Here is a 26513-nt window from a genome sequence, read left to right as displayed (position 1 = left end):
TGTTCTGAGAACAGCCTTCTTCCAAAAGGCAAGGAGCCGTGATTATATGCGTGGGTAACATTTAACAATACTGAAGAAAACATTCGGACCGAAAATAATATTGGTTCCAAGCAAGAAATAGCATTAAACGTACTTCTTTTCCTCAATGCTCACTAATGTAGTTCATAGACAACCTCCTATTTTCTCCCAGAGGGAAAAAAAAAACACGAGTGAAAGATCCACTAACACACTTTATATAGGCAATCATTAGCACTACGTCTCTAAGCATCCCCCTTGGTAAAATCCATAGCGAACTGATTTACGATACTTTCCCAACCTGGAGACCTGCGCAATATGGTCAGGAAGCCGAGAATTTAGCGCAGCCCGGGACCCCCCAAGTTCGGGCGGCTACTTTACGGCACATTCGGCTAGAGCAGGGGTAGGCAACCCTGGCTCTTTTATGACTCGTGGACTTCAACTCCCAGAATTCCTGAGCCAGCACAGCTGGCTCAGGAATTCTGGGAGTTGAAGTCCACGAGTCATAAAAGAGCCAGGGTTGCCTACCTCTGGGCTAGAGCATCGCGCACCCAACGCCAGGGACCAAAGGCGATACGTCACGCTCCGCCATTAACCCGTGAGTTGCTGCTGGCGAATGAGAACGGACGTCGCTTGGCGCATGCGCAGTGAAGAAGGGCCTAGGCTTCGCGGACAATCCCAACGGTCCTGATCGGCGTGGTGGCTTGAGGGAAGTGGAGGATTGGCAGGTGGGTGTATTGGGTATTGTTTTGTTTTGTTTTCCTTCTCCCGGATAATTTTCGGATAAGGTTCCTTTCCGGAAAAGATCTCCGAGGTAAGAGAGGCGGCCGGCAGGGCTCCATCGTCCTTCTCTGAGGACCTTTGGGGCGGACGGGGTGCACGATAAATTACCGGTAGATAGAATAAGCTAAACTAGCTTCCCTTGCTTCCCCAGCTCTGGTCGGAAGAGAGCATCTGCCTGGCCTCTACGGCTTCCGACTCGGTTGCGCTCTTCCCTTCACCGGCATCCCGTCCTCAGTACCTTGGACCGCTCTCCCCATAATTCCCAGCCGGCTCACCTGAGCTTATTGGAGCTGCAGTCCCCACTCGTGGCGAGAAGAGAAATACGATCTGGGTCCCCGCTGCCCTTCAGTCAGGCAACGGGCTGAGTTTTTAGGGACTCTTCGCTGAGACTTTCCGAGTTCAAGGACTAAAATTGGCCACCCAACGGGACATTCTGATTCCCGTGGAAACTCAGAATCCGGCTGTCAAGAAATAGTGAGTCCGTAACCGGAATGATGTGATGGCAACATCCGCATCAGTTCAGAAGGACCACCCCATTGAATGCAATCGGACATGCTGCTTGTTATGTTTCCCCCCCCCCAAAAAAAAAATTGGCAACTTTAAGATAACTCTTTAGCCAGAATGCTGGTTGAGGAATTCTGGGAGTCAAGGTCTTTGTCATGTCAAAGTTGGCAAGATTAGAAAAAATAGAGACAGACAAATATTCCTGTCTCTTTATTTCCCCACAACAACAACAACCCCATGAGGTGGGTTGCATTGAGAGTAGCTGACCAGTAACTCACCCAATTTTTCATGCCTAAGAGAGCTTCCTTCCTTTCTTCCTCCCTTTCTTATAAATTAAATATTATTGGCCACCCATCTTACCTCAGGGAAACTTGTCTTGGTGGCTCACAGTCATAAAAAATACATTTATACACGTACATTAGAACATAAATAAATTAAAACCAAACATTAAAATCTAATGACAGGTGGGGAGGGGAGGGGCGGAGGGGAGGGGAGGGAGTGGGATCTGTTAAAACTCACCTCCTGTAGGCCAGCACTTGATTCCCTGCACCAAAGTGGCTCTATCTAATTCACATCTAACAAGATCCGTATGATTCTGTCCAAAGGCATGTTTCATTCCATGAAATGTTATTTATTGGCTGCCTTAGAATGTAAGGTAGTGTACTTTAAGAAATATTAAAACGTGTAAAGAAAGCTCTCCATATTAAAAATAAAGGTAATATGGCCAGTATATACAGATTAAATAAACTTCAGTTGAAAGTATAAACCCAAGTTTAAAATACGTTTTAGAAGATGCTGGAGTGCTTAAGCCCATGTAAGTCTCACAATAAGCAACTCTGAAGTTAAAGCTAGTTAAAGTTTTAGATTAAAGATTTTCCAAATAATAATGTGCTGGAAAGGCCTTAAGCCTAGGACAGATATCATCTGTCTAGAGAGCAACGGCAGATGAAAAAAGAGGCATGTGGGGATGATGTTTTTACATTTTTTTCTGTGTAAACTTTTCACTTATAAAAGCAGCCTATGTTATAAGTAAGAGTTATTTATTTAATATGTTAAGTTGATTTTTGAACACTCTGTATAATAAATAACATCCAGAAATTCTTTTGCATACTTATAACAGGACCAAGATGAGTTTGTTTGGGTCAACATCAGGATTTGGAACTGGAGGCACCAGTATGTTTGGCAGCACTGCTACAGATAATCACAACCCAATGAAGGTATTAAGCCACTGGTTGCCTTGAGAAAAACTAAATCACTTCACATAAAATATTTTGACAATTATTAATTTGAAAAGATGGCAAGTTTGCCTATTGGTGAAGGTGTATAATACTTTTGGCTGAATCCAAATATTATAGGTTTAGCTTTATGCATTATTTGTTAATGAGATTTGGAGACTGCAATACAGTACTGCAATACAGTAGCTGTTAGAACTGTCATTCAGATAGCTACTACAATTGTAGACCCTTAAGAATATTCAGAAAAAAATCCTTTGGCCCTCACACAAGGACATAAGCCGTTGCTATTCTTTAAAAGCCTGATTTTTCACATATCCTCTTTACTTTTGAAGTATGCAAACCTTGACAGCTAAATATGATCTTTGATAGAAGAAAGAAAGGGAGGAAGAGTAGTATATTAATGTTATAAAGTGTTATACTTAATAGATACTTATTTTTTGCTTACAAAACACATCAATTTTAGGTTATGTTCTCTAAAGCATATGTTTTTTTGATACAGTGATGAGATTTAAATGCAGATGTGTGTGTGTGTATATATATACACATACATACATACATACATACATACATACATACATGTGTGTGTGTGTATATATATATTATCCCCCACCCAATCAGAGCACACCTCCACCCACAGAACACACCCCCTCTGGCAGTTTAAAAAAGAGGAACAAACAGCCACATGCTTCTCCCAGAAGAAGGAAGCAGAAGCCACCAACCTGATGATGACGGATGGGATTCCGTCGAAACGTCGCTCCTACACCTTTAGTTCTACGTGGGGAAAAACCCGAATAACCAAAGATCCACATACGAACACCCGCGAAAACCTCAGAAAACATATATATATATATATATATATATATATATATATATATATATATATATATTGTTTTCTGAGGTTTTCGCGGGTGTTTGTATGTGGATCTTTGGTCATTCGGGTGGCACCACCACAAACACGAAGCCGAACAAAAGCAGCACAACTCACCAGCTCAGGTCTAAGGCTGGCAGCTGAGACCAGCCCATCCACTCAAAACATACCCCCACCCAATCAGAACACACCCACCATTCAAAACACACTCCCACCCAATCAGAACACACCCCCTCTGGCAGTTTAAAAAAGAGGAACAAACAGCCACTACCACGTGCTTCTCCCAGAAGAAGGAAGCTGAAGCCACCAGCCTGATGATGATGGATGGGATTCCGTCGAAACGTTGCTCCTACACCTTTAATTCTATGCAGGGAAAAAACCCGAATGACCAAAGATTTATATATATATATATGTATAATTTGTTTTCTGAGGTTTTCGCGGGTGTTCGTATGTGGATCGTTGGTTATTCGGGTTTTTCCCCGCGTAGAACTAAAGGTGTAGGGGCGACGTTTCGACGGAATCCCATCCGTCATCATCAGGCTGGTGGCTTCTGCTTCCTTCTTCTGGGAGAAGCATGTGGCTGTTTGTTCCTCTTTTTTAAACTGCCAGAGGGGGTGTGTTCTGTGGGTGGAGGTGTGCTCTGATTGGGTGGGGGAGTAAGTGTGTTCTGATTGGGTGGGAGTGTGTTTTGAATGGTGGGTGTGTTCTGATTGGGTGGGGGTATGTTTTGAGTGGATGGGCTGGTCTCAGCTGCCAGCCTTAGACCTGAGCTGGTGAGTTGTGCTGCTTTTGTTCGGCTTCGTGTTTGTGGTGGTGCCATGTTTTTATAGTGGGTGTCAGTTTGCTTATTGTGTGGTTTGGAGGGGTTTAAAGTGCAGCTGTAGTTAGGTTTCTGTTTTGTGGTTGTGTCTCGTTATCATTGTGGGTTCAGATTTGCTTTTTGAATGGTTGTGTGGTGGTGATGTCATGTGGTGTTATGAGTTTGGGTCTATCATTCTTGGTGGTTGGGACTCGTCTGTCAATCAAGGCGGGTTTCCAAATGGTTGGTAGGCGAGAGGTATCATCTCGTTTGTTTATGCTGTGGGGGCGTTTTTCTATCTCAATGGCTTCTCTGATTATTCTGTTGTTAAAATGTTCAATTTTGGCGATAGTTTTGGTTTTTTTAAAATCAATTTCATGTCCCGTGGCTTCAAAGTGTTGGACCAGGGATGAAGTTTGTTCTCCTTTTCTGAGTGAGTTTTTGTGCTCTTCAATGCGTGCACTTATTCTTCTGTTGGTCTGTCCGATGTATGTGGTGGGGCAGGTGGTGCATGGGATTTCGTATACTCCTTGGTTTTCTAAGCCAATTATGTCCTTGGGGTTTCTTAGGATGGTGGATATTTTTCTGTCTGTGTAGAATGCTGTTTTGATGTTGTGTTTTTGGAGGACCTTGCTGATTCTGTCTGTGGTCCCTTTTAAGTATGGGAGGAGGGCTTTGCCATTTTCTTGTTCTCTGTCTTGGGTTTTTGTGGGTGTCTCTCTTCGGATTAAGTTGGTAATCGTGTTTCTTTGGAATCCATTGGCTGTTAGTACATTAGTGAGAGTGTGTAGTTCAGTTTTTTGGTGTTGTTCGTCAGCTAGGTGTTTTGTTCTGGAGATGAGTGTCTTGGCTACGGAGTTGATCTGTGCTGGGTGGTGGTGTGAGAGTGCGTTCAGATAGCGGTTTGTGTGTGTTTTTTTATGGTAGATAGTGTGTCCTAGGGAGCCGTTGGATTTCTTGTAGACTAGAATGATAGACCCAAACTCATGATAACACCACATGACATCACCACCACACAACCATTCAAAAAGCAAATCCGAACCCACAATGATAACGAGGCACAACCACAAAACAGAAACCTAACTACAGCTGCAACATCAGCCACTTTAAACCCCTCCAAACCACACAATAAGCAAACTGACACCCACTATAAAAACATGGCACCACCACAAACACGAAGCCGAACAAAAGCAGCACAACTCACCAGCTCAGGTCTAATCTGGCAGCTGAGACCAGCCCATCCACTCAAAACACACCCCCACCCAATCAGAACACCCCCACCATTCAAAACACACTCCCACCCAATCAGAACACACTTACTCCCCCACCCAATCAGAGCACACCTCCACCCACAGAACACACCCCCTCTGGCAGTTTAAAAAAGAGGAACAAACAGCCACATGCTTCTCCCAGAAGAAGGAAGCAGAAGCCACCAGCCTGATGATGACGGATGGGATTCCGTCAAAACGTCGCCACTACACCTTTAGTTCTACGCGGGGAAAAACCCGAATAACCAACGATCCACATATATATATATATATATATATATATATATATATATATATATATATATATATATATATATATATATATGTATAAAAGCTGACTGCAATTTTATTTTTTAAGGTTTTTTTTCCTTTGTAGAAGTGTAGCTATGACTCTCAGTCTGACTTTCCTAATTGGATGTTCATAATTTAAAATGTATCTTTTTACAACACATTTTAACTTTGACTTTTTTCCAGGATATTGAAGTTACTTCCCCACCTGATGACAGCATAGGTTGTTTGGCTTTCAGCCCACCAACGTTGCCGGGTAATTTCCTTATTGCAGGATCATGGGCAAATGATGTAAGTAAATAAAAATAGAGGCATATCATGCGTTCAGCTTTCCCTGCATTTGCTAAATGAAAAATTACTGCATCCAGCAGACAAAATGTGATTATCCATAAGTGGGCAAAGGTTAAAGTAACTGCATGCTACCTCTATGAGACAAAATCAGCTTGTAACAAAGTATTAACAGTGAAGAAGTGCTGCAATCTAATAGTTTTTTCCTAAGGAATCTCAGAACAAAACCTCTCATAATATTAAAATGGAAATGAGTTAGGTAAAAATTTCAGGACTGGGCTACTAATTGGTTTCATTTCATCAAATTTATATTAACTTTATTTTTTTCTGAAGAAGCACTAAAGTCGAAACTTTAACACTATCTAAGTCTGGAGAAACATTACTCCTTGGACTTGTGTGTGCTGATATCTTTTTCATCAAACACCTTTTTTCAGGTTTTTATTTATGAAACATTTTGTCATGGAATGGAAAACTACTAAGAGAAGTGTGGCATAGTTGCTATATAAATTGATCTCCAAGGCCTTGAATTGAGCTGCTTTCATTTTTATGAAGCTTGCATTTTTATGAAGCTAAATGTACTTCATTGTCAAAGAGACGGGATAAACTACATACATTTCAAGTGCTATCTAGGGGGAGATCCTTCTCTGTGGGCGCTCCGGAACTATGGAATCAGTTACCGGTAGAGCTCCGGATGGCGCCCGATCTTCGCTCCTTTCGTCGCGATCTCAAGACGTTTTTGTTTGTACAAGCCGGCCTAGCCTGATGGGGGATTGGTGGGGTTTTTTATTCTTGTATTCTTAATATTATCTTTGGGGTTTTATAATTGTAATATATCAATTGTTTTAAAATCGGGCAATTATTTAATTTTCTTTTAATATTTGTAACTTTGTATTTTATTCTTGCCCTGTGAACCGCCCTGAGTCCTCAGGGAGAAGGGCGGTATAGAAATATTATTAAATTAAATTAAATTAATTAATTAATTCATATTTACAAATGTCTGCATTTATTTCAGGTTCGTTGTTGGGAAATCCAAGATAACGGCCAAACTATTCCAAAAGCCCAACAGATGCATACAGGACCAGTACTAGATGTTTGCTGGAGTGATGTACGTTCCATTATTTCAGAAGAAATGTACTTAAAGGTTTATAATGGTTTTCAGAGAAGGAGGAAGAGAGTGAGATAAAAACCACTGTTTAAAATCTTAGCAATTTCTTTAGTGAAGGAAATTGTCCCAGAGTGAGAAAAGCAACCCCATTTTAGAGGTTTAGCCATTAAAAAATACGCTACAGATAGTCCTCGCTTAAGAGCACAATTGAGCCCAAAATTTCTGTTGAGATATTTGTCAAGTAAGTTTTGTCCCATTTTACGACTTTTCTTGCCACATTTGCCAAGTTAATCACTGCAGTTGGTAAGTTAGTAACAAGGGAACCTTGCTCTCCCATTGACTTTGCTTGTCAAAAGGTGGTAAAAGTTGATCACATAACCTTGGGACACAGCAATGGTCATAAGTATGAACCAGTTGGCAAGCATCCGAATTTTGATCACACAATCATGGGGAATACTACAAAGATTGTAACTGAAAAATTGTCATAAGCCACTTTTTTCAGTGTCATAACTTTGAATAGTCACCAAATGAACTGTTGTAAGTCAAGGACTACCTATATTTCTTTTTAAAATGTCTTCATCCTAAGTAGGCATTCTGGAATGCATAGTTTTTTGTTCTCTGTTGTTTAATAGGATGGAAGCAAAGTATTCACAGGATCCTGTGATAAAACTGCCAAAATGTGGGATCTTAACAGTAATCAAGCAATACAAATTGCACAGGTACAATTTTCAAATATGCATCGTTTTCTTGGTAACAGATTAACCCTAAAGAGTTTGATGCATTAACTCTCAACAAGTTTCTGCCACAAGATGGGAAAAAAGCTTGTTAAAAAACAATGCTTAAAAGTTTCCTGGCAAAGTGCAGAATATTCAAATGGATTGACTATGTACACCAGGGGTCCTTAACCCTTGGTCCGTGGATCAGTACCAATCTGTAGCCTGTTGGGAACCGGGTGGCGCAAACTGGGCGAGCACACAAAGCCCCATTTGTATATGTACAAGATTAGGTTGCACGCATGAAACCACCTACTATCCCCACCGCCACTGCCAGTCTGGAAGCCAGAAAGGTTGGAGACTGCTGATGTGTGCTAATGAATTAGCCTTAAAGGTAAAGGTAAAGGTTCCCCCGCACATGCGTGCTAGTCGTTTCTGACTCTAGGGGCTGGTGCTCATCTCCGTTTCAAAGCCGAAGAGCCAGCGCTTGTCTGAGGACATCTCCATGGTCATGTGGCCGGCATGACTAGACGGCAAAGGCGCACGGAACACTGTTACCTTCCCACCGTAGTGGTCCCTATTTTTCTACTTGCATTTTTACGTCCTTTTGAACTGCTAGGTGGGCAGAAGTTGGAACGAGTAATTAGCCTTACTTAACTCTAATTTCTAAGAAAGTTGTCAATATTTTAATTTATGTTCAAATACAAATATTTTAAATGATGGAGCTGCATGGGAAGACATTATACATGATGCTTTGATCACACAGTCTTGTCCTAAAGGGTTTTTTTTTTCTTAAGTGGGATAAAAAGTTGATTATATAGTATTCATTGGAATATAATATGTGCTTTTCAAATTATTCCTCCTCTATGAGGTGGTTTCCAGATATTTAAAAACTATGAACTGACTGAAATATAATGATCGTGATGTTTATGGAGTGATATCTGTGGGTTTGAATTAAAGCTTGTATTTTAATGGGACCAAAAATGTAACAAAGTCTATATTAAATTGAAGAGCACAGGAAAAAAGTAAGAGCCTTGCCAAAACCATTGCAAAGACAAGGCTAGGCCGATGTTTTTTTTTACAGAAAAGTGAAATCTGTAATTGCATGACTGGAAAGTGATTCCAGAATTCTTTTAAACATATTCTTCAGCATGAAGCTCCTGTAAAGACCGTCCATTGGATTAAAGCACCAAATTATAGTTGTGTGATGACTGGAAGTTGGGATAAAACGTTAAAGGTAAGCTTGTAAGTTTTGTTTTAAAAAAATGTGTAAAAAGGTTTTTTGCAATTCTGTGTAATAATTATGGGGAAATGATTGTTAGGACATGGTAAAGTGCAATTTATTCCTGTAAATGTGAGGCTTATTTCAAAGTGATTGGACTTGGGAGGGTGAAATCTAATGGTTGATTCAGGTATCAGTTTATTTAGGGAAGTGTCTATTCCATAATATCCATTTAACGTATTCATTCCCAGTTAGTGTCAATATACAGTATCTCTGGGGATTATAAAGGATGTATGTGAAATGCTTCAAACTTACAATTGGAAGCAATTGTTTTTTGTTTATTACATTTGTAACACTATTTTAGCTATGCTTTTTAAAAATGCAGCAGATTAAAAATTAAACTACAAGCAACAAACAAAAGAGAAAATTGGAACAAAATAGACGAACACAGTAATGATGAGCTTCCAAGGAAATAGTCCTAGTTTATTTGGTATCCTGACATACAGTTTTTAAAAATCATAACAAATACAGATAAATGCTCCATAGAATTATCAATATCGATAAAAAAGTACATTTTCTGAACCTGGGCCATGCTTGAAGTACTTCAAATGATAGAGAAGTCAATATTGAGAATTCCATCGGACAGAATATTACCTAAGTGCATCTAATTCTTATATAGTATAAAAAATGCTTGCCAATGACTTATTCAACCATTTTGCTCATTTGTATCTTCAGTCTCCCATATTCATTATAGTATTTCCTGAATCAATTTTGATTAGGGTTTGGAGACACTTCAAAGTGAAATGATGAATGATCATTCTGCTATTACATAAAAAAAAATTATTGAGGCCTTATTTAACTTTTTTTTAAAGTTTTGGGATACACGAACCCCCACTCCTATGATGACGCTGCAGTTGCCTGAACGATGCTATTGTGCTGATGTGGTAAGACAAATTTCAGAAGCTTTCAGGTCTTAATTAGTTAGAATCATACCATACTTGACTATCAGTCTTTTCTTTATACCGTGGTAATTAATATTTGCATTATTTGTTATGATAATAAAATAGATGTACGGTTAGTGCAGGAAAAAAATGTAAATTAGTTTTGTATTAAATACTTTCCTGTTTAGATGTGAATGTGAAATAAAGCACTTTTTACTACCTGACTATATAAAATTAGGATTGAAAATTCTCCCAATCTGTACTCTCGTATAATTTCTCCTGTTTTAGATATATCCCATGGCCGTTGTTGCTACTGCAGAAAGGGGCTTGATAGTTTATCAGTTAGAGAATCAGCCTTCTGAATTTAGAAGGATAGACTCTCCACTTAAACATCAGGTAACTTAAGTTTTCTTGATTTCCACAGTATGGCTTGTGTTCAATTGTACAGGTAGTCCTTGACTTACAACCATAATTCAGCCAAAAATTTCAGTTGCTAAAAGAGACATTTGTTAAGTGAAATTTGCCCCATTTTAAGACCTTTCTTGCCACAGTTAAGTGAATCACTGCAATTGTTAAGTTGGTAACATGGTTGTTAAGTGAATCTGGGTTCCCCATTAACTTTGCTTGTCAGAAGGTCGCAAAAAGGGAATCGCATGACCCCCAGACACTGCAACCATCATAAATATGAACCAGTTGCCAAGCGACTGAATTCTAATCACATGACCTGTGGAGATGCTGCAATGTCATAAGTCTGAAAGACAGTCATAAGTCACTTTTTCAGTGACATTGTAACTTTGAGCGGTCACTAAATTATTGTAAGTTAAGGGCTACTTGTAATGCCAAGCATTGGTTTCTTATTCCTAATGGGATAAATAGAAAACTGTACCGTATTTTCCGGCGTATAAGACGACCCCCTACCTTTAAGAAGTTTTTCAAGGTTTTGTCTTATACGCCGGAAAATACTTACATGCCCTGCCCGTCGCAGAGGAGGCGAAGGCCCGACTGGCCCCGCCGGCCCTCCCGCTGCTCCCGCGCTTCTGCCGGCCCCCGAGGCGCAGCGTTTCCTGGGCGGCAGGCAGCGCCGGAGGGCAGCCACCACCCCGCCACGGCCGGCGCCCCTCCTGCTTCCCCCCCCCCAGGCCTTGAACTTCTCCCATTGGGCGCAGGGCGGGGCAGCTCCGCCCGCAGCCTCTTTTTTAGAACTCGTGCGCTTCCCTCTCACTGTCGGCCGAGGCGCGCTTGGCCCGGGCTCCCAGTCCCTCTTCCCGGCCGGCTTCCCACCCTGCCCCTCATGGAGCTGGACTGGGCGTGCAGCCTCTCGGTGTGGCTGCTTTTCCTGGGCACCTTCTCCTCCCCCCGCGCTCCGCTCCTTCCCAGCTCACTTGCTGCCGGAAAGCATGCTGCTTGGCAGCGGCCTGCAGAAACCCTACAGAGGGCGCGCACAGGCGCAGAGCGAGGCCCCGCCCTCCCCAGGGACTTGTAGTGCAGCAACCAGATTGACTTCTGATCAGCGCTTCTTCGGGGCACACATGGCCGGGAAAGTGCGTCAGAGTCCCAGGTACCTGTAAGGCGATCAGCCTGCTTCTCCCCCATTGCCCCGCGTGAGTGCCTCGCTGGCCGCCGAACCCTGCCTTTTGAGCAGGAGCGGCCTTGCCCTGCTTGCCCTTGGCCGCCTCCGCGGGTACCACTCTGGCGCAGAGCAGGCGAGGCCAGTCCCTGTTTGGCCCGCCAGCTCTGGGAGAGCTCCGCACGAGCGCCTCGCCGGCTGCTGAACCCTGCCTTTTGAGCAGGAGCGGCTGTCAAGCCCCGGGCTCGACAATCAACCGAAGTGGGGGGGGAATCCGTGCAGCAACCCGGCTACCTGGCCTGCCAGCCGCTCGTTGCTCTGCTGATCAGCTGGGAGGCTGAGACTCCGGATTTGAGCCACCGACAGAGCACAGCACAGGGAAGACGTGCCAAAGCTCATCCCAGAGCCTCCCGCTGCTGGAAGCCTGCTTGCAAAAAGCAGGGCGGGCAGTAGCAGCTGCTCACGGCGCCTCCTTCCCCCCTCCCGCCGCCCTCTCGCCTCACGAAACGGCCTCTTAGTCCGGCGCGTAGCTCCGATCCCGGCCAATAGGCTGGCTCGTCTCCGACAGCACCGCCCGGCGGAAGCGCATCCCCGCAAGGGGGAGAGCGGTGCTGGTGACAGGTGAGTCCGGCGGGCGCGAGGCCCTCCCCTCGGGCCAAGAGCCAACAGGCAGCGCCGCCTTCGCGTGGGGAGAGCTGCCCAACGCTCCCGCCCAGCCGTGTCCCGGAGCCGCGCCGGAGTTTTTTTTCCGGCGTATAAGACGACCCGGCGTATAAGACGACTCCCCAACTTTTGAGAAGATTTTCATGGGTTAAAAAGTCGTCTTATACGCCAGGAAATACGGTAATTGCCATAAATAAAAGTATCTGATTAAAACACAGTCTCTCTTATTTAGCATCGTTGTGTGGCTATTTTCAAAGACAAAGTGAACAAACCAACAGGCTTTGCCCTTGGAAGTATCGAAGGAAGAGTTGCCATTCATTATATTAACCCACCAAATCCGTAAGTATCTGGAAGTGGTCTGCTATTTACCCGTTATCAGTTCCAAGAAGTGCAGCGTGAAATGAAGGAATACATTTTTTTTTCAGTGCCAAAGACAACTTTACCTTCAAATGCCATCGATCCAATGGTACAAACACATCTGCGCCTCAGGATATCTATGCAGTAAGTATTTTGTGCGTTGTGCAGTAAGTTTCCTCTAGGAGGGCCGCATCAGCATTGCGGTTGCCCTCAGGGGGCTGGGTGAGTATGGCCAGGGTGGGCGTGGCCTACTGGGTGGGCGTGGCTAGAGTGCGTATGGCCTACTGGGTGGGCGTGGCCAGCTCTACATCGTTTGCATCAAGGGTGCCTATGGGGACCTGGGCAGGAGTGGGACAGATCTGAGGGTCTCTGGCAGGAGGAGGGTCTCTGGGCCAGGGCCAAGGCAGTGGGGGCCGTTCCCTCACTGTTTCCAGGATGGCTTCGCGGGCCACATGAAACCACTTCGCGGGCCGGATCCGGCCCCCGGGCCTTGTGTTTGACATGTCTACTCTAGGACAAATTAAAGTAGAAAAATGGATATTTATACTAAATTGCAGAAATAATTGCTCTGTTTTCAACAGGATATTTCCGTTTAATATAATACATCTGAGTGGAAACCTACTCTTACTAGTACATTTGATAAGTGGGATTCAGAATTTAGCTAATACAAAAGAAAGAGAAGGTACAGTTTGGCTTGGTTCTGATTAAATTCTACAGGTAAAGCAATTACGCTTTAGCTTGAGGAAATGGAAAAAACAACCCTTCCTACTTCAAATACTTGCATTGCTTGACCAAAGGCTCCTAAGGGTACTTTTCAATCTTTTCCTTGTGAAAATAACATATGATGGTGAGAAAAGTAATGAAAGTGAATGCTTTAATCACTGTCCCATATGGGAAAGCAGTACTGTCTCTCGTCTAAAATGGAGTTTGCAATTGGCAGCCTAATACATATTGCTAAATTTAAACTCAGATTACCAAGCCAATTGTGAAGGATACTGGCTGTTTAAGAGTCATATTCAAAGGTGTTATTGAAGACTCTGAATCCAGTCAAGTCAGTATGGGTATCTGACCGATAATTGTTTACATTCCATTTGAACATATCCAGCAAGGGGAGGCCTGTATATTGGGAGATAATTGCAGCCTCTGTCAAACTGCTTTTACAGTTTAGGAAGATGTTTTTTTCTTAACCTTCACTTGGACTTCGCTTTCCTAGATACCGAATCCATTATTTGCTGGCATTTCGAAATGCTAGATAACAGGCCAACAGGTCTTGATTTGTGATACATCATTTCAAGTATTTGAAGAGTGCTACCATATGCCCCTTAGTCTTCTTGCCCCAACATTAAAGAGTTCTAGGTCCTTCTCTTTCTCTTAGGTTTCCAGATCATGCTTATTTCCTTTAACTTCCAATTGCTGTGATGAACCCTTCTTAAAATAGTGTTCAGAACTGGATCCAGATCTGATTGTTGCAGATTAAAGTGGAGCTATTACTTTTTTGTTACACAACTACACACTTCATTCTATAGCTTAGGACAGGGCTTTTCAACCAGTGGTACGGGTACCACCTGTGGTACATTAGCACCTGGCAGGTGGTAAACGATCATCCTAAAAAAGTGGTAGCAGGGGAGGGGAATGAGCTGAACCGGTGGCAGCACCACACAAGCCTGAGCGAGAGACGGCTGGATCTGCAGGGCTGTCAGGGCTCAGCGGAAGCGCCAGGATCAGCGCCAGGCTCCAGCTGGAGCTCGGCGCTGATCCTGGCACTTCTGAGCCCAGAAGACAGGTGTCTTGCTCGGCTGTGGCTTGGGGGGCACTTTTTTCAGTGCCATTGTAACTTTGAACAGTCACTAAGTGAACTGTTGTAATTCGAGGACTACCTGTACTTCCATCACTTTTTTCCTTTTTTTTTTTTGGTCATTAAGTTTTTGACACCTTGCTAGACAACTGGTGGTACTCGGATGTTGCCATATCCTAAAAGTGGTACAATGGGTGAAAAGGTTGAAAAGCCCTGCCTTGGGATACAAGTCATCTGGTTGTGGAAGTAGTTATTACAGTATTTTTCCTGTTCCATTTTTCCCCACGCTTTTTAATTTAAAAGCTTGATAAGGTAGAACTTCAATCTTAATTACTGAGAGTATGAGAACATTTAAACTATATTTTAATTTTTACTTAACAGGTAAACGGGATTGCCTTCCATCCTGCCCACGGCACTCTTGCAACTGTAGGGTCTGATGGCAGATTCAGTTTCTGGGATAAAGATGCGCGGACAAAGCTTAAAACATCCGAGCAGCTAGACCAGCCAATATCCGCTTGCTGCTTCAACCATAACGGCAACATATTTTCATATGCTTCTAGTTATGACTGGTCAAAGGTAACTGAGTTTGCTTAAGATAACTCCTTTCAGTAGCAGTTCTTAGGAAAATTCAGCATCTCCGGTGTGCTGAAATATCTAGTAAACATCTCCATTGCTGTTGCTAACAGTTGGGATGCTCTTCCAATGAAATCTCTCTAATAACTTGCTTAGCAGTTGGGAAACATACAGTTTTTGAATACAGGTACTCCTCACTTAACCACCCTAATTGGGACCAGAATTTTGTTGCTAAGCGATGCGGTTGTTAAGGTGAAAGGTGACCATACCACTTAACGACAGCAGTTTTGGTAGTCCTAATTCTGGTTGTTAGACCAGGGTCTTACACTTCTCTTGCCCTACTGCCCTCACTTCCGCTTCTGTCCTTGGGAAGCCACACATGGCCAGCAGCTGCCTCAAGAAGGGCCACACCGCACAGACCTGGTCAGCAGTGGGAGGAAGATAATGATGGAGCTCAGCTGGGATCAGGGGAATGCAAGGCAACCAGAAAAAAAGGGTGGGGGAGAAGGAGAGTTGAAGCCCCCCTGAGGTCATAAGTGGAGACGGTGCCAAGCACCTGAAGTTTGATCACATGACCACAGGGGCATTGCAAGAACCAGTCATAAATAATTTTTTTAAATTTTTTTAATTTTAATTCCATTTATATCCCGCCCTTCTCCGAAGACTCAGGGCAGCTTACAAGCTTAGCAGTAGTAAATAATGATTGCTCAGTGCTGTCCTAACTTTGAACAGTCACTGAATAGTGGTGGTTAAATGAGGTCTCCCTGTATAATTGCTAATATGAACAGAACATTGTGAGTTGTTACTGTGTCCGCAAACTTGAAATCTTCCAGTGTATCAGCCTCATTTTTGTAAAGGAAAGCATCTTTTTTCAGATGTCTACTAATGATAGGCATTAAACATAGTATGTTATTCAGAAAAGAATTCTCACCAGGTTTCACCTCAACATTTTGATGCCATTGAACTCCACCTTAAGTTGGTACAAGACTTGGTACCAAGTAGAAAATCATTATTAAGTTTCCATAGCGAATTTTAACTGAAGTGGCCCAGGTAAGAAAGTGAAAGTACCAAACCTGTTACAGATCTGTCACAGTTATGTTACATATTCTGATGATGAATAACGAAGGGTTATTGGAAAAATTAGTACATTATCTATATTATGAATAGATATTTCTTATTATATGGGGATGCTACAAATATATATAATTTCTCCTTTCCCTTTCACCCCGTTGATGATAGAACCACAGATAGTCCTCAGGTTACAACAGCAATTGGGACTGGAATTTCTGTCGCTCAGCAATTGTTTTGTTCCCACTGATTTTGCTCTTTAGCTGACAGCTTGAATTTTAACTTCTCTTTGCACATAGAATATTTCTTAATGCCCTTGCACGGATATTTAAATGGAGAACTGCTTTCCGGATATATATTTTCACGTAAAGTTTTAAGTCAAGGAACAACTGGTCTTTACTCCGGATAGAGGTTTCTATAGCATTAATGATTGCTCAGTAATTTTGCAGAAAAACCTAATGGAATGTCACAAATGTTGTGCGCCTACTTTATAATGCCATTATTCAGATTTATATGTAATGTTGTGTTCAATCTTTTTTCCCCCCCAGGGGCATGAATTCTATAATCCCCAAAAGAAAAACTATATTTTCCTGCGCAGTGCTGCTGAAGAACTAAAACCTAGAAACAAAAAGTAGTGAGTATAAATCTGTCCATAATTCTGTGTTGCTTTCCTGCCACCTGCTCTTCTTTGGTCTCCTTGGAGTTGCCTATTAATTTGTAGCAGGAGATTCTGTAACTAACATCAAAGCACATTTGGTTGGCTGGAAAATTACCTTGCAAGGAATGCCTGACATGTGCATGAAGGTGTGGTCCTTTTTCTTAATAGAGGCAAAATCTTTGCATTGGATCAAGAGACAGTAGTTGCATCTTTTAAAGGTACTTGTCAGTTTGAAAAATATATTGTGAAAACTGCAGAAAATCCGAGAACCCCCTTTTTTTCTTCTTGATAGAAGTTTAAAAAAAAAGGCTAACTGGGATTGAGGAAGACAGTTGTGACTGAAGACCTTTTGTGTATTTTATCTGTATATTTATAGGCCACCTTTCTATTTCAATAAAAACTCAAGGCAATGATTTTTCTTTTTTATAATAGAAATGTAAATTTAATACTAAGCTCCTGGCCACTTAGAACAAAATAATGTGTTGTTATTTTTTATCCTATATGTATTATTTTTCTACCTATGTAAGTGAACAATAAATTGTGTTTAAAAATCCCAAGCTAGTCCAAGCTTATATAGTTGAGATGAGAGCAATTCCAGCATGCAACCATAACTTGAAAATGTTAAGCAATGCCTTAAAGGATAATTATTGGCCTTGAGACTCTGTATCATATAGAAGCACTATATGCTGCCATATATCTTTGTGAAACTTTAAATCTTGGAACTCTGCCTTCCATTTCCACAGATCTGTATTACAAGGGAGTGAGTGAACAGGACAAATGTTAGCATTGCACTGTGTCCATGCTTGTAGTATCAACAAAAAAGGAAGGACCAGTGTTTTAAATTGAAGAATACTTTCTGTGACTCATATGTGTATATTTCTGTAAGCCAATCTGCCCTGTAGATACAGGGTGTTTCCCCCCCGATATATCCCAGGTAGAATAACTCTTCTCAGCATTTTTATGCCAATTCCAACACTATCAAGTATGGGAATAAAATCAGAATACAACCAAATAGAAATGGCTTGAACACTTTTATAATATTATTCCAGTTGAGGTTTATTTTCATTTCGGAATCTTCTGTATGACTGCCAAAGGACTGTTCTTTCAAGGTTGATGCTATAGCTATTTATAAAAAAAATGGGAGCAAAACATGACCGTAGAACTTGTACATTATGATATTTCTGTCAATTCAATCTCTGTAAGTTCATATGTTGTAATATTTGCTACTATTTAAATAAAATTGATTTGAATTAAAATATTTTTCCTGTTAATTAGACTAATGGTCAAATGCCTATAATCTGGAAGTTAGGCAATGAAATTTTGAGGCGGATGCAATTCACCTCAATGTATCTGCTTCTTAGCTAAAGAGGGAAATCAGTAACTTCACTGTAAATGAGAAATGTATGCTTATCTATATACTACTGCGTGCTACTACATAAAGAGTGCATGTCTGTTGTTCCTGGTTGGCTAATATTAAATTGAAAAAGTTAATTTGTGCAGCTTCAGACGGTTCATCCCAATACTTTTCTCCTGTTTGTGACTCTCGTGAGATTAGAAAGGGTTTGATGAGAACAATACTAGCTAACACTGTTTTAACTGAGGATGCTAGAACTGAGTCTGAAAGACATTTAAACCACACATTTTCATGCTGCTTGGTATCTTACAAGGATTCCTGATCTCTTAGGATCCCCTGTAATGACCCTCTACCCCCTGCTGAAAAGTTATCTTCAAGTTCACATAACATTAATGTCTCCCAACAGAGCCATAGATGGTTTTGTCAGGATTGACGGGTATCCGTCAGATTAGATGTAGGGTTACAGAGAATTCTTCCTGCAGTTAGGCAGGTATTTGCATGCCGGATATTTTGTTCAAATCAGTCCAGAGTTTCGCTGTGTGGGCCGCAAGGAAGTGCATATTTGGCATGCAGAAGCTCTGACTGCCCCATACTGTATATGCTAATATTTTGAAATCACCTTTGCATGCATTAGGCTTTTAGGAAGAACAGATCCATCCCTAGTCTATTGCTTATGGCAAGAATCTTGATTGTACTGTTTCTAGGTCATAGACAGTAGCTCATAAACATTTAAAGGTTTGTGTCGGAGTGCTGAACTGGTAACTAATGTAATATAGACTAAATGCATATTCTTTCTGATTATAAAAAAGCATTTTTCATTTTTACAGTTAAATCTTATGGAAGTCATTATGAGTCTAGCAGGTAACCATTCTTGTGTGTTTATGTGTGTGACCCCTATGACTCATGCAGAGGAATATGCTCCTCATTTCACTGCGACCATTCATTCAGTGACTATTTGAAGTTACAGCAGCACTGAACGAGTGGTGATTATGATCATTCCAGCCCTCCCAGCATCCCTATGGTCATCCTCGCAGACTGGGCACTCTGCAGCTGTTTCACACGGTTGCAATGCCCTGGGTCCTTGTGATTGCTATTTACAACCTTCTCTGCTGGCTACCTGGGAAAGTCAGTGGGGAAGCCAACAGGGAAGTTTGCAGATTGCTGGAGTAAGTCTCCCTCACCTGAGCAACCTCCCTGGACACTCTGTGCTCATGCTCAGGGGACTATTCCTCAACCATTGCTGCGCCCCTCTGACCTGTGCCTATCCTTCCCAACTCTCTCACACACTCTTCCTGACCCCCTCACACCATGTTTCTCACACACCCTTTGTGAGCCACCTCTCGCACACCCTTTATGATCCATTACCTGTCTCTCACCCATCCTTCTTGACCCATGTCCCACCTCTCGTGCTGCTCCTCTCATCCTCATGTACTTTCTCTGGCCCGTACCATGCATCTTCTGAACCTCGTTGCATCCTCTCAAGCATTTCCCCCCCAACCTTTCCCCGCACCTCGCTCTGTCTCCACCCAGCAGCCGCCCTTTACCTGTCTGCCAGCCTGAGACCTCTTGCTGGCTTCCCCATTGACTTGTGAGAAACCAGCAGGAAGTTGCCTCACCTAAGAACTGTGGGATTCAATTAGTGACAGCAAATGAGACTGCAGGGATTGCTGTTGCTAAGCAATGCGGTTGCACTTTATGAACATATCATTTGGCGATGGAAATTCGTCTCGAATGCTGTCATACGTTGAGGACTACCTGCATTTATGTAATGTCAGCTAAGTAAAGCTCTTTTCTTTTTTAGAGTAATATATTTTGAAATCCGCAATTAATGCAGTGCTTTTTATTCAAGAGATGTGAACTATTAATAATTCTTACCAGGCTTTGCAAGAAAACTTTTTTTGTTTTATGCACAATATGCTAATAGACATATCAGGTATTATGTTGATGGCTATTTTTCAAAAGCTAATTGTGGCACTAAGTTTTGGCATGGTTAAAAGCATCAGCTTTACTTGTCTGCTGGTGTAAATCCCATTATTTGATTTTAGAAAATAGCTTATTTACATTGACACTTTTTAGGTATACAGCAAGGGTAAAACATGAGCCAGAAGCAAGTTGCTGTGCTGTTGTTGGAGTAGGTGATCATCAAGAAAGTTAGTATTTAACAATAATGCTTATTAATTTATTACAGGCATTAAGAAATGCCATCGCATCTGTAGTTCTGAAACTACAGGTGGCTTGGCAGATTATTAATTTGGGCTACCAATGCTTTGTTCGTTGTGCTTGGCCCAAGGTAAAGTTGTTTTAATGGGATGAAACCAGAATATCTTAAAGAGCATTATTTCTTATGTGTGATTATCTTCCCTTGAAAATTTCATCAGGAGTTCTAGACCCAGGCTGTGATCAAATAAAATAAGGTGGATGGATCAAATGATGCTCATTAGTGAGTCATAAGGTAGAAGAAACCTTTCTCTAAGGCACAGGTCGGCAACCCGCGGCTCCGGAGCCGCATGCGACGCTTTGAGCCATCTCCTGCGGCTCCCAGTCGCCCGGTGTGCGCGCACCTCTTCAAACCGGCAGTGGTGCGCGCGCACCTCTCCAAATGGAGAGTGGCACCACCCGTTCTGAGAGGTGCATGCACACCTTTCCGAAGGGCGGAGGTGCGCGCGCACCTCTCCAAGCCGCCGCCGTCCCGTCCGGAGACCTGCCGCGTTCGTCAAACATGGACGAACGTGGCAGCTGTGCAAACGGTCCCGTTTGCACAGCTGCCGTGTTCGTCCATGTTTGACGAACGCGGCAGGTCTCCGGACCGTCCCGCACACACCTCTCCAAAGGGGAGACCCGTCGACGCGCAGGTGCCTCCCATTTTGCGCATGTGCAAAATGTTTTTTGCGCATGCGCGTGAGTGGACGCACACGCACGCACTTTTTGCGGCTCCCGCTTTTTTGTTTGTGTGATGGAACCGGTTCTGAGTGGCTCTTTTCCTTTTTCCGGTTGCCGACCCCTGCTCTAAGGAGATACATTATTGGACTTTTTCCATATAAAAACTTTTTATTCATTCATGTGCAGGGGTGTCAAACTGCCGGCTGGATGCGTCACACGGAAGCCGCGCCCACCCCAGCTCCAGCAAGGGGAAAAAAGTCGCGATACATCGCGACACATCATGTGACGCGGCAAGCTTGACATCCCTGCTCTAGTGTGTGGTTAATATACTGTTACTGGGAGCAAGGGACAGGAATTGTTTTTATAAAGTATATCGACTCCTTGAACTACAACAATAAGATCAACATGGACTGATTTAAATCTTAAGTATGTGGACCTAAATGGAAAAGAGTGATATTTAAATTATATCTTTGCCAATGTTCTCTTCAAGTATTTTATCTTAAAATAACTCTTCTTGAAAGTATAATTTACCATTAATAAATAGGCAACTAGATTAAGAAAGTCCAGTTGCCTCTTGAAAAAGCACCTTTGGTATAACCGTGGCCTGGATGACTTAGAATCTTCATAAACAATTTACCATTAAATTTTACAGATTTGATTATGCTTTGTCTTATAAAACTGGCTTATTGTGTCTTTCTGCTAGCATTTATGTTGCAAAATGTTCTATTTCCTTAGTCAGTGGCAGCCGTGAAGAAAAGCTTGTTCGCAAGCTTCTAAGGTGCCCTGCATCATGCTGTACTTTCTTATGTACAATATTAGAACAGTCTAAAGGAATTAATATATTTCAAGTTACTTTACATTACTTTTCTGATGTAAAGTTTTTGGCAGACTGGGTTTCTGTACTTTTTTAAACTGCTGAGTTTTGAAGAATGATTTTGAGAAGCTTCATTTATGTGCTAAAACAAGGTTGGATATATGGATTTGCTTCATCTGGGAAGTAAATACACCTATCGTGCTATGTTGGGTGTTCCTAAGTCCGAGTTAAAATGTTTTGTAAAGAAAGTTACTAAGACACGCGATATCGTGAGACACTTTTAATTCCGAGTTTGAGTATGTGTGTGTTTGTATATAATATTGTCAGTTTCAGAAATGTGCTGTGTTCTTTATATTTTTGTAGCAGCTGCTCAGGTTCATGGAAAAGGTGCTGAAGCACGTGTTTAGCGATCAGTTATTTGAGTGCATCTCAGAATAATAGACCCCAGAATTTTAAATTTGCACCAGTGGCTGGGTAATCAAGGATAGAGGGGAACGTACAGAATAATTATAGTTAATTCAGTGAAATGAATCTTTTCTAATGATCACTCTTCCACTGTGGGCCGCATGTATTTAGTTTAATGAGTTGCCAACAGGTGCCATGTTCCAAAGAAGGTTTTCCCTTGTAAATCTGAAATATTTCTCATACAGGTACTCTTTAATGTACGACCAGTTGCTTAAGCACATGTTTGACGTTATGGCAACCCACCCCCCAAAAAAGATACTTATGACCAGAATTCAAAGTTCCAACAACTGTGCCCACCCCCAGTGGGCAAATGATCCATTTTTGATGCCCAGCTCACACTTACAGCTATTTGCAATGTCCTATGGTCATATGACCATGATTTATGGCCTTTTTTGCCAGTTTCCAGGGGAAAAAATGCCCATTGTGCACAATAGGTTTGTTCAGCGACATGACATTTGCTTAACAAACATGGTGATTCACTTAATGACCATCACAAAAAATGTCAGAAAATCTGGTTGAACATGTGATGATTAGCTTAATGGCCTGCACAACTTATAATTCTGGTTTCAACCATAATCGTAAGTTGAGGACTACCTGTAATAGGAGAGTACAATTTGGAGTTGTGAAGTGGAATATTACCATCAAACTTAAATAAAATTATTCTTATGTTGTATTATTAAAAAAAAATCTATTATATAAAAAATGTATTATATAAAAATCTTAAACTAACATAACAAAATGTTAAAAGATTTTGTAGGAAATAATTGGTCAGTTTATCTTGAGCCTACATCTTAACATCATAATTATTTTTTCCATTTCTAACACTGTGGTTCATAAAATAAATGTTTGGACCCTTACGCCCTCACTTTCTAAAGCAACCTTTCTTACAAATCCTTGTGTTCCTTTTTATTTTGAAGGTGCCACAAGAACTTCAACTGAGGAAGGAATTTCTACCAGAAACTTAACTAACCGTGCCTGTCAGTTGGGCTTCTTCCTTGTGCTTTTAACGAGGCCAAAATAAGAAAGATCAAAAAAGAAAAGAAAGAAATGCGCAGCGTCTTTTCCTTTTCCCCTGTTTTGAAAAATGGGAACTGCTTTCACTTTAATTATTCTACATTGGCCATTTGCTCCTACCTTTTACTTGAAGGCTGAGGGCCTATAACCTGTGGCTTAATTTCCAGTCAATCATGCATAGGATCACACTGTACATGACAGCAGTCTCCTTCCTCCAACAGGACTTGGAACAGAATTGTGGAATATTTAACAATGAAAAAAACAGAAGCAGCTTAAAATATTTTAACTTCTCTCAAAGGTTCACAGTATATGAACAGATCTAAAATCATGAACAAAATATTTTCAGTTCTTTTTACCAAGGTTGAGATTCTTACATTTTTGCCCCAACTTGGTCTTAATGCCATCTTTATACGTAAGTTCTTTAAAAATTACCTTGATGTTTTTTTCTAGTAAAAAGTTAAGCAAGTGTCCTTAGCCGCAATCTGGTTGTTACTGTTGATCTTCTTCAGCACAATGTGTAGGTATCTTCAGTGGTCATTTTAAGAAATCAGTTTTCACGTTGTGGTCCAATGAACTCCATTCATGAAATCTATTGAAAAATCAACTATTATTTATGCTTTGGTCTTGAACTTGATTTATTTTCTAAGAACAGATTTCATATCCTGATTGAATTAACCCCTAAACTTCAGGCCCCAGGTTTTCACAAGTTACTTCTATGCAACACTGATGGTGCTACTGAATAAAGCAACATTTTATCTCTATGGGTTATGTACGTGCTGGAATTTGAACAGTTTACTAAGAGGCTTGCTAAGCTGATCTAAAATAGAAGTTGGGCATCTTGTTGGAATCTCTTAATTGTCCAAATTGATACAGAAAAGATGATGAATAGATTAGAAAATGCAGATGAACAATTTGTGAAATAGGTTGCCACACTATCACAAAACTATGTGGAGAGATTGTGAAAACCTGCATGATGATTTCAGAAAACACTGCCTTTTTTTTGCTTTTTTTTACAATTTTCATCATGCAGATTGTACTCCACACCCTGCTCTATTGTACCATCAATTTGTTCCCTTACCACAAAAAGAAATAATTTGCCTTCATTTCTCTTGTCTCTGGCACTCTGATCTTTTCTTGATCAGCTCTTGCCAGGTATTAAAAATATAAGGGCCGCTAGTGGAATCATTTTAATAATTCCTCCCACATGTTTATAGATGGCAATTGTTGCTACACTACTGGCAAAACAAGGATTAATAGAGCTCTTCCACCACCAGCATTACACATTGGTGTTTGTGTATAGTTTAAACAGACTGAAGTCACACAAAGAGCAAATAAGAGTAAAATTATTTGTAAACTGTTCTCTTCCTCATTGTCGGTGATTGACCATATGACTTACTCTTCTTTATCTGAATAAATAGGTGTTAGAGGGAACAAATCTACAGTATAACTTTTCCTCTGTTGATGATTCCTTGTAGATGGACCTGAATGGCAAGCTCCCAGAAAAATAATATCCTTCCTCTGTTGATTGTTTAAATTAAATCTGCATTTAAGATGCTTCTGAAATGAGTTTGCCCCATGAACTTCATACATTTTTGCTGATCTTGATCAACTGAACAAGTGGTCTTTGACTTACGATCATTCAATGACAGTTCAAAGTTACGACAGCCTGGGAAAAGGTGACGACTTGTCCTCCAAGTTATGACCATTGCTTCACACACACAGCATGATCACCCAATTGCATTTTGAGCTCTTGGCAACCAGCTCATATTTCCAATGGTTGTGGAGTCTTGTAGTCACATGACCGTGATTTGTGACCTTCCCAGTCAGCTCCCGACAAACAAAAGTCCACTGGGAAATCTGCATTAAAAATAGTCCTAAAATTGGGTCTGCTCACATGATGACTCATTTAATGACTGCATCATTTCGTAACCAAAATTCCAGTCCCAATTGTTGTGAGTTGAGGACTACATGTGTCCACAATATTTTGGTAAGTGCAAATTCCATGGCAGGCATATCTGCTTTAAGGCATTGCAGGGTCCTTGGGCATTTGGGATAGAATGATTAGGTAAAGGTAAAGGTTCCCCCGCACATGCGTGCTAGTCGTTTCCAACTCTAGGGGCTGGTGCTCATCTTCGTTTCAAAGCCGAAGAGCCAGCGTTTGTCCGAGGATGTCTCCGTGGTCATGTGGCCGGCATGACTAGACGCCAAAGGCGCACAGAACGCTGTTACCTTCCCACCGTAGTGGTCCCTATTTTTCTACTTGCATTTTTACGTGCTTTCGAACTGCTAGGTTGGCAGAAGCTGGGACGAGTAACAGGCGCTCACTCTGCTACGCGGCACTCGGGATTCGACCCGCCAAACTGCCAACCTTCTGATCGACAAGCTCAGCATCCTAACCCACTGAGCCACCGCATCCCTTTATAGAATGATTACAGGGACTGAAAGCACAATAAATTATTTGAGGCCAATTGTTGTTACACCGGGAATAATTGTTATGACTTGTTTTTAACTGACATTTTGTTACAGATATTTTTGTTAATTGGTATACAGTATGACAGCTTTGCTCCAACAGCCCTGTGAAAACTATATAATAAATACATCAATCCTGCTGTCCCCAATCCCTTGAGATGCTTTAAGGATCAAATCAGAAATACTACAACTTTACTAAAAACTGGAATTTCCACAAAAGCAAGATGAAAATATCTGTAAAGCTGTGTGTAGGCATCAGGAAAGGCATCCGAGCAGTAAACACTCAGGTCCTTCCTGTTGCCCTGATTCTACCCCGAACAGGGACTGCAGGGTTGTAAAAAGGGAGTTTTTATATAACTAGTGAAAACTTTTATTAACCAATAAAGAAACAAGCAATGGATGGGATTCAAGCAACACTTGTCACAAGTGTCACAAATTCTTCATAAGTAGCTTAATTTCTAAAAAAGCAGTATGTCTTCTAAGCAGGAATAAGTAGATTAACGCACTTTTTTCTCCTTTTCTCTTTTGATTGGTCATTTCTATGAATTCTTTAAATGATTTTTTTTTAAAAAAAAATGGTAACAAATTGCTTATGTTTATGTTCCTGAACAGCCAAACAAATAATCTGCACATGATATTTGGCTTGGCCCTGAAAAATAGTTTTTCAGAAATTTAACTGCTCACTGTAAATTAAAAATAATAATAATGGATGAATGGTAAAAAATTTAAAAGGTTGCTTTGAAAAAGCCAAGTATAGTTGATACTGTAAACTTTACTTGAGCCAGAAGATGGCAGCATTTGTATCTA

At 41.4% G+C, this 26513-nt stretch overlaps 1 protein-coding gene across 6 annotated transcripts; it reads left to right on the top strand.

Annotated features, from left to right (window-relative positions):
- The first annotated feature begins 666 nt into the window (after positions 1–666).
- On the top strand, positions 667–26513 carry RAE1 (ribonucleic acid export 1). Of its 6 annotated transcripts, XR_014025947.1 has the most exons (15): positions 667–743; positions 2423–2519; positions 5947–6051; positions 7061–7153; positions 7786–7872; positions 9017–9103; positions 9961–10032; positions 10318–10425; positions 12492–12598; positions 12685–12760; positions 14793–14987; positions 16601–16686; positions 18892–18925; positions 23141–23649; positions 24713–26513. XR_014025947.1 is itself a non-coding variant. In XM_081323892.1 (14 exons), the coding sequence occupies exons 2-13, from the start codon at positions 2430–2432 to the stop codon at positions 18893–18895; spliced, it is 1110 nt and encodes a 369-aa protein (XP_081180018.1). In that variant the 5' UTR covers positions 667–743; positions 2423–2429; the 3' UTR covers positions 18896–18925; positions 23141–23847. The 6 variants fall into 6 exon arrangements, 5 of the variants coding, with proteins under 5 accessions (XP_081180018.1, XP_081180021.1, XP_081180020.1 ...); XM_081323892.1 differs by lacking the exon at positions 24713–26513 and having other exon boundaries at positions 23141–23847; XM_081323893.1 differs by lacking the exon at positions 24713–26513 and having other exon boundaries at positions 696–829; positions 23141–23847.

The sequence above is a fragment of the Vipera berus genome (genome assembly GCF_964194415.1).
Source record: "Vipera berus genome assembly, chromosome: 3".
Taxonomy (NCBI): Eukaryota; Metazoa; Chordata; class Lepidosauria; order Squamata; family Viperidae; genus Vipera; species Vipera berus.
The sequence above is the reverse complement of the archived record's forward strand: the minus strand, read 5'-3'. Positions and strand labels throughout refer to the sequence as shown.

Bases quoted from the DNA above. Each gene is read 5' to 3' on its own strand.
- RAE1 (XM_081323892.1), top strand. From the start codon at position 2,430: ATGAGTTTGTTTGGGTCAACATCAGGATTTGGAACTGGAGGCACCAGT. The intron at 7,154-7,785 runs GTACGTTCCATT...GTTGTTTAATAG, and splicing joins TAGATGTTTGCTGGAGTGAT to GATGGAAGCAAAGTATTCAC. The intron at 12,599-12,684 runs GTAAGTATCTGG...TTTTTTTTTCAG, and splicing joins TATATTAACCCACCAAATCC to TGCCAAAGACAACTTTACCT.